The sequence below is a fragment of the Mytilus trossulus genome, chromosome 2 (genome assembly GCF_036588685.1).
Source record: "Mytilus trossulus isolate FHL-02 chromosome 2, PNRI_Mtr1.1.1.hap1, whole genome shotgun sequence".
NCBI lineage: Eukaryota > Metazoa > Mollusca > Bivalvia > Mytilida > Mytilidae > Mytilus > Mytilus trossulus.
In genome coordinates this window covers 79,006,896-79,024,136 of record NC_086374.1, presented here as the reverse complement: position 1 = coordinate 79,024,136, position 17,241 = coordinate 79,006,896, and the positions used below count along the sequence as shown (strand labels likewise).

The window sequence follows — 17,241 nt, the reverse complement described above, 5'->3', positions numbered from 1 at the left end:
AGGAGAAGTTATCAGCAACGCCACCATGTAAGTGTAAGAGGAGAAGTTATCAGCAACGCCACAATGTAAGTGTAAGAGAAGTTATCAGCAATGTCACAATGTAAGTGTAAGAGGAGAAGTTATCAGCAATGTCACAATGTAAGTGTAAGAGAAGTTATCAGCAATGTCACAATGTAAGTGTAAGAGGAGAAGTTATCAGCAATGTCACAATGTAAGTGTAAGAGGAGAAGTTATCAGCAACGCCACCATGTAAGTGTAAGAGGAGAAGTTATCAGCAACGTCACAATGTAAGTGTAAGAGGAGAAGTTATCAGCAATGTCACAATGTAAGTGTAAGAGGAGAAGTTATCAGCAATGTCACAATGTAAGTGTAAGAGGAGAAGTTATCAGCAATGTCACAATGTAAGTGTAAGAGGAGAAGTTATCAGCAATGTCACAATGTAAGTGTAAGAGGAGAAGTTATCAGCAATGTCACAATGTAAGTGTAAGAGGAGAAGTTATCAGCAATGTCACAATGTAAGTGTAAGAGGAGAAGTTATCAGCAATGTCACAATGTAAGTGTAAGAGGAGAAGTTATCAGCAATGTCACAATGTAAGTGTAAGAGGAGAAGTTATCAGCAACGTCACAATGCGAGAGATGATGTTATCAAGTTTGTTTTCCCCAAGTATAAAACTGTCTTAGGGAGAGGGAAAAAACAATAGAACAATGAACAGATAATTGGGCTTTCTTCATATAGATATTGCAAAATATCAGCTGTTGTGCTCACTCACCAATAAGATTGTCAATGGCTCCCTGCTAATATTTTACAATATCAAAGAAAAGATAACCTAATAATCTATACTTACACATGAAATGGAGTATTACTATAACATGGCAAACAGAATAAATTAGTCACTCGATTACTCCTCTCTCCTTTTTGACTAGCGTTGTTTCCAGTGTCAGCATCAATAAGGAATTAGTTTGTGATAAGGTCTAGTTTATGATGAACCACAAGTGGTAGGTCAATGATATTTGGTATGCAGTTGTATTAGCATTGGCACATCTCATTTGCATGGAGATTATTTTGTCATATAATTTCAGTTCATTGACCTTGAATATTTACTTAATTTACATGTTTAAGTTTTGCTATTTCAATTTTAAAATTTGCATAATCAAATCTCAATAAATGGAAGAAAAAAATGCAAGGCATGTCCAAGAACATATTATGATATAGGGATATTGCATGAATATTTGGGAATATTGTCCTGAGTAGAATTTTATATTGCACGAGCTTGCAAGTGCAATATATATTCTACGAGGGACAATATTCCCCAATATTCATGCAATAACCCTTTTATTGTATAGCAATATAATATTTGAAAAGTAAAAATTGGTTTAAAATAATTGATGAATGAAGTCATGAATTTTGAAGATGCATTGCTCTAGTGCAATATTGAAATTTATTGAGCACAAACTTTTGGTTACTTTCTCTGGATATATTATATTGCTTTGCCATAAAATCATTTATATGAACATTTCTACCATAAATAAACCAAAATCTGGTACCTGTAAAATAATACTTAATAATATCTTTTAACAGGGATGGCATTTCTATGGAATTACAGTTGACCTTGAAAAATTTACTGGTAAAGAAAACCTGATGAAAGTTCTGAAAGATATATCTCCATATTTATCTAGATTTTATGCTATTCTTAAACAAAATGGAGTTGACCTGCACTGCATGGAATCTTTAAGTGGAGAAAATTTCCTCAAGTTTATACAAAAGGTATGTTGATAAGTAAAGATTTTTTGGTGTAGATTTAAGAAATTATTCATGGGGGCTTGAATATATTGTGATTTTACCATAGGTTGGCCCTTTATGCAAAATATTTTACCCTGAGCAATAGCAAAGGATGAAATAATCATCATAAGGAGTGTAAAATCTAGAAATATTCAACTCCCATGAATTATTTCGATTCTAATAGGACATATTCGATAATTCTTTATGGAGCGCTCAAGGTGGAGGCAAATATTTGACTTTCCAATAAATAAACGCACTTTTAAATTAGCATGAAAGACCAGAGCAAACCGAAATTTTGACATGATCAAACTATTCTAATAATGTACATAGATAGTTTTGGATGAATTTAAATGACAATTTACTTATATGTCTTATGTTTAAAATAAAAATGATTGACACCACATTTTAGCATTGTTTGTTTACATTTACTTGTGATGATTTTTGGTTTTCACTTGGTTTCACAAGTGTGTATTTTCTTAAATTCTTACATCAGTACTCAAAGTGTTTGATGATCGTCATGTTAGAATATAGGATTAACATATTTTTATGCCCCATTTATGAACAGGAAGTTTAGGTTAAACTATGCTGACAGTTCTAGTTTTTATGTAACTGTTTGTTATATGAAGACAAGCTCCCTTTTGATTTTGAGAATTTATTAACTTGTTACATTTTGTATTTCAAGAATATGCTTTGTGGATTTCGAACAAGATTAAAAGACAGCATATAATTCTGTAATCCTTCATTGAATGGTTGTTAACCAAAAACCCTCAGATTTTTAACCTCTAAGCAATCTAAAAATCTAGTTGGTTTTTTTTCTAATGTTGCGAGTGTCATGATCATTTAATGTACTTTTCATGCATGACTTTAATCTCTCATTTAGTAAATAAACTGCTTGTTTCTGATATTATATATATTTTTGTTTCCGTAAAAGCAGTGCAGGTGAGAGATTGAGGTCCCTTTAGCCTGTTACCAAGTTTATTAACAACACTTCTTGTTGAAATAGGTGTGTGGACTGTGGAGGTCCATTAGATAGTAAAATATTGTTGAATAGTGTGGATTTTATTGTTTCTATTTTAGGAGGGAACAAGCACTAAAAATTTCACTGAAGCTTACAGAGCTCTCCGTAAAGTGATAGAAGATTATTCTGAATTGGACAAGTCATGGTTACATGAGTTTTGGAGGTAATCAATTGAGCAGCATCTTTAATAAATTATAAATTTCATACGTGAATAAAATGTTAGTCATGGTCATTTGTCATTTGTTAGATTTTTGTACCCACATGTGAAGCAGAGAGGATGTTATGGAATGTTAATGTCGATCAATTCCATAATGTAGACCCTCTCATATAAAATTCAATAAAAAATTTGAAAATTTACATGGTATTTTCTCTCATACCTACTTTTCTTATCAAACTTCAGATAGGTTTATATCAGCAATATTTTGAACACATTTGAAATTATTAATGATTTTTTGGGCGTTATTTATGCCCCATGTAATTGTAAATGATAATAAAAAAAATCAACATTATAAACCCTCTAGGGAAGATAAGAGGTCCTTTAAAAATAACTTACAGGTATTTTGTTCTTGTGAGAAATATGATACCACTGAAAGCATTTGAATTCTCTTTTATCCTAAAACTTTCTTCATTCCTTTTAATTCATTATCTCATCACAGTCCCAGTTGCACATACTGTATTGAGCTCATACAATAAGTTTCCATTAGAAATTATAATGTCTAGATATTATCTCATGAGCAATATTTGCATTTTGTGGCCATTTTGAAGATATATTTTCTAGAAAAATTCAAATGCATTACATAGAAAGATCCAATTCACTCAGAATCATGACAGTAATATCGCCTAAAAATTATCGCTGATCAATTTTCTTTCAAGGTCTGCAACAATTGGGTAATAATGGCTATTTTTTAATCAATTCAGATGTTGTTTGCCAAATGGAAAAATTGCCTATTTATGTAAAGACCATATGAGCAAAGCTGGAGCGACAAAAATACGACATGGGACAAGACAAGTACGACATGTACTTACAGACCAAGATAAACACTTTAAGGAGGCGTTATCAGAAAATCCAGTGATCCTGCAGTTAAAACAAGAAGGGATAACAATGAAAGACCATGAAGAAAAGAAAATAGAACCAAAATCTTCAGATGGTTCTCAAGGTTTGTATTCAATTACTCTCATATTTTTTTAATTTATGGTACTTACAGTTGATTTTTTATCTCACTTGAAGGGTTAGTGTGAACTATTACCTCACTTGAAAGGTGAGTGTGTTTTTATCTCACTTGAAGGGTTGGTGTGTTTTCATCTCACTTGAAGGGTGAGGGTGAATTTTAACCTCACTTGAAGGGTAAGTGGGTTTTTATCTCACTTCAAGGGTTAGTGTGAACTATAACCTCACTTGAAGGGTTAGTGTGAACTATTACCTCACTTGAAGGGTTAGTGTGTTTTATCTCACTTGAAGGGTTAGTGTGAACTGTTATCTCACTTGAAGGGTAAATGTGTTTTTATCTCACTTGAAGGGTTAGTGTGAACTATAACCAAACTTGAAGGGTTAGTGTGTTTTTATCTCACTTGAAGGGTTAGTGTGAACCATTACCTCTCTTGAAGGGTAAGTGTGTTTTTATCTCACTTGAAGGGTTAGTGTGAACTATTATCTCACTTGAAAGGTAAGTGTGTTTTTATCTCACTTGAAGGGTTAGTGTGAACTATTATCTCACTTGAAAGGTAAGTGTGTTTTTATCTCACTTGAAGGGTTAGTGTGAACCATTACCTCTCTTGAAGGGTTAGTATGTTTTTATCTCACTTGAAGGGTTAGTTGTTTTTATCTCACTTGAAGGGTTAGTGTGAACTATTATCTCACTTGAAGGGTAAATGTGTTTTTATCTCACTTGAAGGGTTAGTGTGAATTATTATACCTCAGTATGCTTTTTCTATATAAAAAATAATGAAATAGTTGTGCTATTTCATTCCACAGAACCATTTGCCAGTTAATAGTTTCAAAGACTATTGCCCCGGTGAATAGTTTCATAATCATCTTTCCCGTACTTTTGCAAGCTTATTTTTCATTGGACGATAATGCTGTCACTGACTACTCTGCTTGGTTACGTATGCTTTGCAACGTCACACTCCCTCTAATATTGTAAACGGTGGAATCTGTTTGTGTTGATTGTAATTTCACTTACAAGAAGCAATTATAAAAAAGAAAAAATATCTTCACTGGAATTTTTTAAAGATCTAAAATATAGTACCTTAGTCATAATATGGGTTCGCTCTCCGTATATTAAAAGTGAATTTGCGTTTGGTGTACTTACATGTAAGCTAGAATTTATTATAAGCACGGAAAGTTTAACACAAGTATTTCTAGCCTTGATTGAAATTAATGAAATATTTATTAATACAAAACGAATTATAAAAAAGTATAGTTCATCATGTGCGTATAAAGTTATCGGTGACATTTTTGTTTTCTTTTATATGATATATACACTTTTAGAAAATTAGATATTTGGTATATATATAAAACACTTAATGGCTGTGTTGTTCAGTATAATAAAACACCTAATGACTGGGTGTGCGGGTAATAGCAAGTTTGTTGTCCCTTCGCATACCAACTATTGCTCTCGGCGTTGCCTCGAGCAATAGTTGATACCTCAGGGACAACAAACTTGCTATTACCCTCACACCCAGTCAATAGTTGTATACTATTACCCTACTTGAAGGGTTAGTGTGAACTATTACCCTACTTGAAGGGTTAGTGTGAACTATTACCCTACTTGAAGGGTTAGTGTGAACTATTACCCTACTTGAAGGGTTAGTGTATTTTATCTCACTTGAAGGGTTAGTGTGAACTATTATCTCACTTAAAGGGTAAATGTGTTTTTATCTCACTTGAAAAAGGATATTACCAAAAAAGGGTTAAACAGTAAAGGTTAAATATTTACATTGTAAAGAAGGCACATAGCAATCATTGGCAGATCCAGAACTTTTCATAAGGGGCCCTCTGACTGACCTAAGTAGGGTCTGCTCCAGTCATGCTTCAGTGAATCCCTATATGATCAACCAAATTTTTCCCAAAAAAGGGGCGGGGTCCGGGCTCCTAGTTGCCCCTGGATCCTCCTATGCATAGAAATATAGTATTTAGCAGAAACAATACATGTTGGATTGCAGCATATTATGCTCATGAAACATTTATATATGTATTTTCAGGAGAGAATGCTGAAGATCAAAGTGTTCCCTCTGAGAATAAAGACAGCAGAATACTAAAGAGTCGAGAGTCCTCAGCCGAGAGTGAAACTTCACAGCAGTCTACCTCATCCAAACGCTCACAAAAATCTCAGAGACGCACAAGTCAAGCATGTTCATTACAGTGATAACAGACCATGTTTATTACAGCAATAACATGTACATTGTAGAAATTAATAGAAGTACATGTACATAACAGCAATAGTAAATGTTACAATAGAAGATATATATTGTAGATGTTTTAAAATTATTTTTTTGTTAATATCAACCTTTACTGTCGTGTTACACAAGGGCACAAAGCAAAATAATTTCATTAAAATAAAAGTTGTTGAAATTATGATAATAATATTCAACATCTGAATGGATTGCTCAAATTTTGAATATATTGTTTTATTGTCTCTGAAGGCAATTGAATTACAACGAATCATTATTACAGGAAATTTTTTCAGGTTATTTTAAAGTTGTGAGATAGAGATACGAATTGAGGTTTTTATGCTTAAAAGGATGAAATAAGTTGCAAAATTTACTGTTGGTATTAATGTAAAAGGACAAGGTACATGTACAATAAGGCCCATTTCAAACAGAATTTGAAAACTGAGAAAATAGGGGGGGGGAGGCAAAAACAGGCCTTATCATGCTTATCATACCTTGTCCTTTATTAACTTATGAAGGGCAGCACTAATTCTCTAAAAATATATTATCATTTAAGTTTTCACTAATATGCCGGTTATTTGGTTTTAAATCTAATAAAAAATTTGACCTGAAAAATTTAAGGCGTAAAACATTCAGACACATAATTATTAGAAACTTTTTTAAATTACAGCTTTAAATTACAGCTTTATATACTTATAGTGCTATCCGTGCTTAAGTCCAGAAGTTATTGCATGCATTTATTATTGTGTTTGTAGAAGAATAAAAAAATATTATGATTAGTTATTGTGATTTTAGGAAAAACTGCATACTGATACATGTAATAGATATCAGTATACGTATGCAAGTTCTTATTATTGCCATACTCATGCACTCACTCGCATTTATCAAAACCTCCCTATAATTCTGAATTTACATTACTTTAATATTAAGTCATAAAATCATTTTATTACTAGTTATATTAGTTAATGCATTTTAATCCTAAATTATTATATACAAATCAGAAATGTTATGTTATGTTTCACATAACAAGCATAGCTTATTTTGGAATGTATCATGCAATTAAAAATTTAAGTATTGTCAGTCAGTGTCAAATGTTGATTGAACATACATGCAACTAAGAGAGTGTCATAATTTCTTTTTCATTTTATAGATACATGTATTAGCAAACTATTCAAAGGTTTAAATAAAAAAAAAAATGCAAATGTCACATAACTAATTTTTGTGTCATTTTGTACTTTTAGATAAACTGATTAAATTTAATTTTAAATAAATTAACCTGTTAGTACATTTTGTTGTACGTACCAAAAGTTAAATAATGTACAAAAATTTTCAAAAGTACACAACACACTTTATAGTCTCCGCAGAGTTTCATTTAAGGGGACAATAAAGTGTTTAACAAAATATTATTTTTCATTGTCAGAGGGTTTGTGCATTCAACATTCATTTAAATCATCAGAGTCATATATCCTTTTTTTAATCATTATTGTGATATTATTTATTTATTTAATATGCAATTTCCATGACTTGTTTTTGATGATTGTTATAAAATAATTTACAATTGTTGACATTTAGTATAATGTAGTTATATTTATTCCTTTTGATATTAACTATTGTTAATCTGTTAGTTAAGACTATTAACACTTATCATAGGTGCCTACTTTTCTCACCTCTAATGCAGAAGATCTCATTGTGACAGAAATATTTTATAAGGAGACATATATTGTAATGCTTTTAAACATCTTTTCATGGTCACCATATAATTATTTGTGAATTGAAAGTATTCCACAGGAGACGAGCACTGAGCTACAAATCACAAACACTTTGGAAGAATAATTTTGAAGGTAAAGACTAAAGTGAGGAGAGTTGACACCTTGCATTGCTTACACATGTAATCTTTTAGTTTTGATATATATTGTTTACACATTTTTCCCTGTGATATCTATGTTAAATATTTATATTGATGAGAAGTTTTACAAATTTCTATATTTATATGTGTTGATAGTTTATAGGTTTCTATTGTTTTTCATATGAAGCCAATAACGTTTATATTGATGTGATTTGACATTATCAAATGCAATTTATCCTCTGGTTCTTTCTTGCATCATGCAAGTGCCAGATGTAAAGCAGGAACTACTTTTCCCTACCTTGTCCTTTGAGTTTACCCCCACTCTTTGAAATCGGGCTTTTGTTGCTCAATCTTTGGTTTTATGTGTAATGTCTTGATATGGTTGTTGTTTTCCATAGTTTTTATGCCCCTTTTATGGGCTTTATGTTTTCTGGTCTGTTTGTCTGTTTGTCCATAACCGTTTCATGGTTTATTTTTTAGTCAAGGTAATTTTTAATGAAGTTGAAGTCCAATCGCCTTGAAACTTAGTACACATGTTCCCTATGATATGATCTTTCTAATTTTAATGGCAGATTAGAGTTTTGATCCCAATTTCACAGTCCACTGAACATAGAAAATGATAGTAAGATTAGGGCATCCATGTACTATGGACACATTCCTATTATCGTCTTTTTTTATTGGAGCACTTTCATGCACGGTCTGCTATTTCTCCAAAATTTTAAAGCTTGTAAGAAACTTTTTTATTTCTTCAAAAATTGTTGGGATCTGATATCTTCTAATGATATTATCTAAATATTTTTATGCCCCACCTATGATAGTAGAGGGGCATTATGTTTTCTGGTCTGTGCGTCTGTTCGTTTGTCTGTCCGTCTGTTTGTTCGTCCGTCCGTTCGTTCATCTGTCCGTCTTTCCCGCTTCAGGTAGTTTTTGATGAAGTTGAAGTCCAATCAACTTGAAACTCAGTATACATGTTCCTTTTGATTAGATAATTCTAATTTTAATGCCAAATTAGAGAATTTATTCCAATTTCACGGTCCACTAAACATAGAAAATGATAGTGTGAGTGGGGCATCCATGTACGGTGGACACATTCTTGTTTTTTGTGACTTAAATATTCCAACATAGTCTGGTCAGCTAATACAATAAACATAATTGTGACTGTTTTTATTCCCCATTAATGGGCATAATGTTTTCTGGTCTGTGTGTCCGTTTGTTTGTCTGTCCAGTTATGGTTAAAAATTCTAGCTCAGGTAGTTTTTAATGAAGTTGAAGTCCAATCAACTTGGAACTTAGTGAACATGTTCCCTATGATATGATATTTCTAATCTAAATGCCAAATTAATTGGTGGTGGAATCGCCTTTTTCAGATAATTTAAAGACAATTTGTAGAAAAAGTAAATCCTTCTTTTCCAATGATCTACAAAATGATTTGGTTTTTTTTCTATGTGATGTCATCAGGCATGGTCCCCTTTTTCCATGACATCACCATAAGAAGTTCTTAGAAAAGTAAAAAGACATTAGCATCATATTTCAAGATGACGAATGAAAAACTCAAATGAAGAACCAAAGCTAATCAGAAAAAAAGGAGATTAGAAAAAGGATAAATTTGCTAACAATTAGAGAATCTCTTATAACGCTTATGTCATTATAACATTATTTCTTTTGCTTTTTTTTTTGTAATTATATACATTTTTGTACTACAAGTAGTAAAATAAAATGTTAAAAGTGAACTGTGTTCTAATTTGTGTGATGGTTCCTACCATTTGAACTTGGGTATTGTATTTTGACCTTTCTGGATACACCTTATCACTATTTGTCTGCCATTACTGGACATCACACTGACACAGGTTCCCGTAAAATTTTGATGCCACAATGGAAAAGTGATTGTTGTATGATTCAAAAGTTCAAGCGAGACAGATTCTCGGTTCAGCTGGGAATAACTTTAAGGTGTATTGGGGCTTTGGTGAATTTGTACATGAAAATACTTTCTTCTTTTGCACACAAAAAAATCATTTGGTTTCAAAAGTAACAAATCAAATAAATTTTATTGATTTTAACCATATGAAATCAGCTGATGGCAGGACTTCTGTTCATATATACAGTTATTTAAAAATAAGATGTTGTATGAATGCCATTGAGACTATACACCATTTCAGGAAATGGCTTACTTAGCTTCATCCAGGGAATACATCATAGGAATTTGTTATAATATAGTTAAGTTTTGCCTACTTTCCTCTTAAGATTCTTGTTGGTTTTCATGTTAAGTCATCAAAGTGTGATAAGATAAATTCAAAATAGTGATAAGAAAGTCATTATTTATAGGAGTGAATGTCCTTAATGGAGCATTTTTTTGTTACTGTGGATTCATTATTATTCGTTGGATACCAATTTTCGTGGATTTCATGGGAACAGGTAAACCACGAAATTAAATGTTCAACGAACACCAAATTTTCTATAGGCTTGTATGCAAAGCCACAAAATTAAATATCCACAAACATGTAATTTTTCTCAATCCACGAAAATTGGTACCCACGAAAATAAATGAATCCACAGTACCCTTTTTTGTGTTCTAAGCAAAAAATAAAGAAGATAGAAACTAAAGAGACTAAATGATCAGCATTACAAGATAAAAAAAAAATTGTGATGAATTCTATTCCCTTCTACAATCTTCAAAGTCTTGGAGAGTGTCCTTTGTTGAATTTGCAAGGTGAACAACACAGGTTCTTGAGAGCAAGCCTCTAGTTTCAATATTTTACCCTTAGACAGACTTAATCTTTTGCAGTAAACATTTACAGAGAGTCTTAGATTACTTACATGATAACATCTTTGCTACCCAAGGGTTACAATAAGGTCCCCTTTCTCTTCACCCTTGGCAAATTAAGAAAAAGTAAGAATTTCTTATTCACTAGGTAATTTTTTCAAAGTTGTAACTGCTGCATCCAATAACCTCTAGTGTTTCATTTCTTAAAGTATCTGAGAAATAGACCAAACAACAAAATTTTAGCAATGATCAATGAACTATAAACTTGAGGTCAAAGTCTTGAAATCTGCCAGTCAGACATGTACACTTTACAATTATACCTTACACCAAGGTGTTGAAAGGAACGCATATACCAAATTTAGTTATGCTATAACCAATAATGTGTGAGTATTTCACTGGACAAAATAACTAAATTTTCAGCCAGGTGAGCTTTTCCTGTTACTTTGGGTCTGTCTTCTATCTTCATCAGTATCATTAACTTTTAAAAAAATCTTCTCCTCTGAATCAACTGAGCCACCTATAACCTAAAAGGGCCATTATCATTATTGGTTAATCTAGTTTGAAAATGTGTACAATTACCCTGCCTGCTAACCATGATGGCCAAAATGGCTAAAAATAAAACTATAAAGGGATAAAATGCAAGTTTTGTCTATTATTTTGAAAATGTTAAAAAAAGAGAAATTTTTACAAGGCAAAAATTGTTCAGATTGTTGAGGTCCACAAACTTCTCACAGGAGTGATTGCCCTTAGACGACAAATTTTACCTTTTTTTTTTTGTTGCCAATGATCTTGAAAACTAATTTTATTATTATTTTTTGGTGATGTTGTACCCTTTAAGACTTGTTATAAAGTACACAGTATACGTAAACATATATTAACATAACTTTATTCATTAACATACTCATAAATATATAAATACATTTCAAATACTTTATAAACACGGCAGAAGAAGTTATCATGAAGCATATAAGTACAATTGTTCAAACTGCCAGATCTGAGTTTAAATACTCTGCAAATTATATTTTTTTTCACAGCATTTACACCCATCATCTTCATTTATGAGTGCATAGATAATTTGTTATAATACATGTATCATGATTAAAATATATAGCACCTTCAACAACCTTGTTTAAAAGGCTATGTGCATATAAGTGCATCTCCGCTACACAATAATTCAGTTAACACAGAGATATGTCTTGTTAATACAGGTATGTCATTTCAACAATAAAATGGACATGTTAAAATGGCAATACTTTAACATGTTTACCGTGCAAAACATTCAAAGCAGCACAAATTTTAACTTTTAAACTATTAATGTAAAAGTCTCAAAGTCAATATACCTTGATTTAGGGGAAGGCCAATTAAACTCAATGGTGTTCAGACATGTGAATGCTAATACAACTGCATAGCAAATTTCATAGGCTAACCATTAGGCCATTCCCCTTAAACTGACCTAATGGAATCTATAACAAATTTTAAATGCTGCTGCTGATGAAAACACCATGCCTCTTTGAGGCCAGACAAAAAATCACTAGAATATCTTCCACATTTACATTACTCAAAAGCGAGTTTACATTCACCATTAATCCAAACAACAGCGTTAGTTTTCTAATAAAACTTTCTTAAATTGTACAACTGGTAAAAACTTTAATTAAATGACTACCTTTAAAACTTAGGCAAGTAAATCTGGAACAACAAACTAGAAATTATTCATTTCAACAACAATGTGAAATGTTGAGAAAAACAATCCAAGCCTCTAAGAACAAGTGTGCAATATGTATAAAAATTGTCTTAATTCTAAATTCTAATATTCTTGTAACCCTGTAATGACAGAGCCAAATATTTTCAAAATTGAAACAGGGCTTTCTTCAGTTAATCTATAATGTACATTGTGTTAAAATAACAAGTATATTTGTAACAGCAAATTTGACCTTTGGTACCAAGTGTTGCATATGGACAGACAGATGGACTGGTTCTGGTAACCCATAATACACTGTTGACAGATTTATAAAAAGATGTTCATATAAACAAATAAAACTACCACATAAAAATAACCATCATATATTGGTAATGTAAGCACAACTGGTAATAAAAAAAAATATTGGCAAAACAACCAAGAGTAATAACATAAAAATATAGTTCATTTACCGGTATAATTAAACAAAATATTGATATAAACATGTACAACTGCTTACACAAAATATTTTAATTATTAAAAAAAAATCAGCAGTATCCAGTTTTCTATCAGACAATAGTTTCAAACAACCATATATTTTACATTATTGAATAATAATTTAAAATGAATCAGCCAAAAACTTTTGTTTTCTTAAATAGTTTTATGGTGGTGTGAAAATTGTACATTTATAATACATGTATACAGCTTTGTTGTCAATATTAGATATATATTAAATATTTTAGATTTTTTTCTCTATTAGCCAAGTCAAAGAAATTCTAATTATTTAATTGTATTGAAAATATTTTTGAAGAAAAACATGAAATATTTTTAATATTCATTGATCTGGGATTTGTCATGGGACAGCCTTTCCTGATAAATTTTTCAAAATAAAGCAACAAAAAACTACTATTATAATAAACCCTAAAAGGCCATGTGAGCTATTGCTATCACTTGGTGCCTATTTGTCAGTCGTTTTAAACTATAAATACATTCTGGAAACTATTTGGTTTAAAATTCCCAGACATTATTTGAATGTTACTTATAGTAACTTGTTAAAAAATTGTATCCAGAAATTTGATTCATGAACAAACATGGCCACTGTTACTAAAAAAAGAACTCAATTATCTTGAAAAACTTATTATAATAGATAGGTGTAAGCTGTTAACCGTAAAACAGATCAAATACATGATCTACATTTATACGCAAATTGCATTTTCTTAATAAAAATTAGGCAATTGTTAAAATCACATTTAGGAATGGAATGAAAACATTTCTTCTTATACAACAGATTTAAATACCATTATGAAATGGTGTATACTATAACACTTAAATGTATTAGAAAGCAGAATAATCCAAACTTTCTAAAAATACAATGCATTTCTCTTAAATTAAAAAATAAACTAAACAATAACAAAAATAATCAATAGAACATCTATCTTGTAATTTGAATTACTGATTGAAACATTTTAATATAAATAAAATAAATGTATAAACCAAAAAAAACCTTTTTAATTTTATTGCCAATTCCATAGTCTTTTATCAAAACTACAATTTCAGTTTTTGATATGGAATTTCGAGATCACATCTGTTAACATTTCACAAATATTTCATTGTTTGTATAATTCTAAAACCATTTTGCCTCTGAAAGACTGATAAGATTAGAGTTAAGTATACAAAGCTGCCATCAACTATAAAAAGCCATTGACTGTCTATTCTAAAAGTGTTTAAAAAACAGGACTTGATTAACTCCCTTTAACAATTGAACTCTCTTTTTGAAACTTTAAACACTAATATATATGTTTTTTTTTCTCACTGATGAAATTATACCTTTTTGACAAGGTCATATACTATGGATATTTCTTTTTACTCATCTTTTTGCCAAACAAAGCTTTTTTCCTTTCAAAATCATGTGGAGTTGTCTGTCTTGTCATGGTCTGATGCATGACAGTTTTAAACAAGTGATAAAATATGATAAGATATTAGTTTATCAACAATTTAAATCTAGTTTGCTTGCTCACCTAATTTTGTCAGTAAAACGGAACTGTTAATGACAGTTGCAGAGTAAATTTTGACACTTGTGAGTTATTATAATGAATTTCTTTTATTTTCACCCCTCCCTAAAGAGGGGCGAAAGATACCAGAGGAACAGTCAAACTCATAAATCGAAAAAATAACTCACAACACCATGGTTCAAAATGAAAAAGACAAACAGACAAATAATAGTACACATAACACAACATAAAAAAACTAAAGACTGAGCAATATGAACCCCAAAAACTGGGGGTGATCTCATTAAATGTCATATAAAAATATGCATACAAAATGATATATATTCATGTATGATGTATAAAATGCTATATCAATGATTTTTCATTATTGAATGAGTTCTTTTCATTTGCCTTTGTTGGACCACAGCTTGTAGATAATCTTCTTAGACGTAAACCTACAAGGGAAAGGAAAAAAAACAGTGAAAAAAAGTTTACACAATGTGATCCTTTTTCATCAATTCATCTGGCTTATTTTCTTCATCTCTCATTATTATCAAAAAGACTACAATAGCATTTTCACCCGCAAAAAAAACCCACAATAAATAAAATTCTATGTATATGACAGCTTCACAAATATAGTTCTGGTACATCTTATTAATATATCCCAAAAGAAGCATAGAAGTGAGTCATGCTCTCATGTTTAGATATATGATCCTTGTTATTTCAAATTATAGTATGTTTTATTATAGGATAATAAAGACACTGTAATTTAAATTGATGCTAAGAGCTGAGCTGTGGTCTTATGGAAATCCATATCACTTCTTTTCTAATCTATAATAACCTCTTTATATGAGTCAAGAGCTTGTCCATCAGTGTGATCTTGTTTTAACATGATTAAAAGGACATGTGGGGTAAACATCAATGATATAGCAATCTTACAACAACAATTAAACAAGTCTCCTAGAGGTTATCTTTCTGTATTAATCTGTGTTTATGCACAGACACAGAATTTAACAAAAAATCAAATAGGATTCTATCTTGAAAATCGGGTTTTCCAGCCATATTTTTATGGATTTAAAAAAAAAATCAAAGAAAGGCCTCCTTTTTCTTGATCAGCTAACATACTTTAATTCCATTTTAGACTGGAACAATTTCAAAGATACTATCCAAAATTGGCTACCAATACCAATTTCAGGTGAAAAAGATTGATTAAAAAAAACACTGCAATACATTTGTACCTTACTTTTTTCAACTTTAGAAATAAATTTAATTTCTTAAAATGTCAGGTGTTAAATAGCTCTTATTTTTATCCTGCAGCTGAAATCATACTTCACAAAAAACATAATTCCCCTCAAATTTAGAAATCCTGTATAACTTTATTCCTGACATGTGATTGTTTGTCTTAATTAAATTGAGTTATTTATAGATTATTGTTGATCATCTCAACGAGATTGATTTTCTCGCTTGAGCTGGAACAGATAATCTGTTTATCGCTATTTTACCTATGACGACGTTGTCAATTTCAATGTCAATTTCGTTAGCAACGTCAGGTGGTCTCCTTAGTTTCTAGCGATAATTTTTCCATCTCAAGCGAGAAGCATGATATGAAAATTATCACAAAAAAGATCAAAGGAAAAATGCACAAAATAGCAAAAACTATTTTATCTAGTACCTTGAGTATGTATTGTCAAATATAAGTGAGTAAATTCCCAGTTGTTTGGCTGTTAGTTCTCCTTTAACATACTGTTTATGGGAGTCTACTTTACATGGTGGTATCAACACTTCACTGCTAGATCCAGTCATTGTTTGGTAATGTACACCAAATACAACATCCTAAAATCAAAGTCCAGATTAGATTAACCAATAATCCATTTCCTTCTATCATATAGATATTTTTGCCATGGTTACAACCAAAAGGGATTATATTTTTCCATTATGACCATTAGAAATCAAATCTATGGAAGATTCTCTTTCTATAAATATATACATGCAGAACACAAATATTAAGCCTTATTTGTTAGAAAGTAGGGGAAAGAGGGTGTTTAAAAATTATGAGTGTCAATTTTGAAGTTTTTTTCCTAACTGTGTATTGCTACCATAGGTTTCTGACACAAAATAAAGGTCAAGATCTTTCAGTTCTATTGCACAATACTGTACATATGCAATTAAAGATTCTTCTTGAAAATTTTGAAAAATTTGAAATTTGAAAAATTTTGAAGGATAGCAATTACCCCCACACAGAATCCCAGCCTTTCCTTTGTAGTATGGAACCTTGTAGAACAATTTCAGATCCGTACTCTTAAAAGCAAGTAATTGTCAAGAAACTAGAAACATGCCTTATTTTGCCCCTAATTCCTGCATGAATTGGGCTACTACCCCCAAACTCTATCCCAGCTTTTTTGGTGATATGGAACCTTGTGGTACAATGTCAGAGAGATCCATAAACTCACACAAAAGTTATTGTCCAGAAACAACAAAAATTCTTGTTTTTGGCCCCTTTTTTCTCAAGGTCAGCAATTCCTAAATTGTTGGCGTCAAAACCCCCAAAATGAATCCAAACCTTCTACATTGTGGTACAATTCCAGAGCGATTGAAATACTTATACACAAGTTATTAACCTGAAAGTAAAATGCTTGTTTTGGACCCTTTTAGGCCCTTTATTTCTAAATGGTGGGGACCATCATCATCCCAAAATCAATTCAAAACCTTCCTTTTGTGATATTGAACCTTCTTCTTAAATTTCATAGAGATCCATTGACTTAAACAAAAGTTATTGTCCAGAA

General features: G+C 31.1%; 2 protein-coding genes across 4 annotated transcripts in view; one reads left to right on the top strand and one right to left on the bottom strand.

The window, feature by feature from the left end:
* LOC134706013 (uncharacterized) overlaps positions 1-6,638 on the top strand; it is a 118,507-nt gene extending 111,869 nt beyond the window's left edge. Inside the window, exons 71-74 of the mRNA XM_063564726.1 lie at positions 1,580-1,765; positions 2,858-2,961; positions 3,717-3,955; positions 6,000-6,638. Of these exons, the coding sequence (XP_063420796.1) occupies positions 1,580-1,765; positions 2,858-2,961; positions 3,717-3,955; positions 6,000-6,163 (693 nt within the window). The 3' untranslated portion in view covers positions 6,164-6,638. The remainder of the gene's footprint in view (positions 1-1,579; positions 1,766-2,857; positions 2,962-3,716; positions 3,956-5,999) is intronic.
* Positions 6,639-11,655: 5,017 nt separating this feature from the next.
* LOC134708066 (FYVE and coiled-coil domain-containing protein 1-like) overlaps positions 11,656-17,241 on the bottom strand; it is a 41,046-nt gene continuing 35,460 nt past the window's right edge. For all 3 annotated transcript variants that reach the window (XM_063568365.1, XM_063568367.1, XM_063568366.1), the window contains 2 exons: positions 16,131-16,291; positions 11,656-14,913 (listed from right to left, as the gene is read on the bottom strand). In XM_063568365.1, the coding sequence (XP_063424435.1) occupies positions 14,862-14,913; positions 16,131-16,291 (213 nt within the window). In that variant the 3' untranslated portion in view covers positions 11,656-14,861. The remainder of the gene's footprint in view (positions 14,914-16,130; positions 16,292-17,241) is intronic.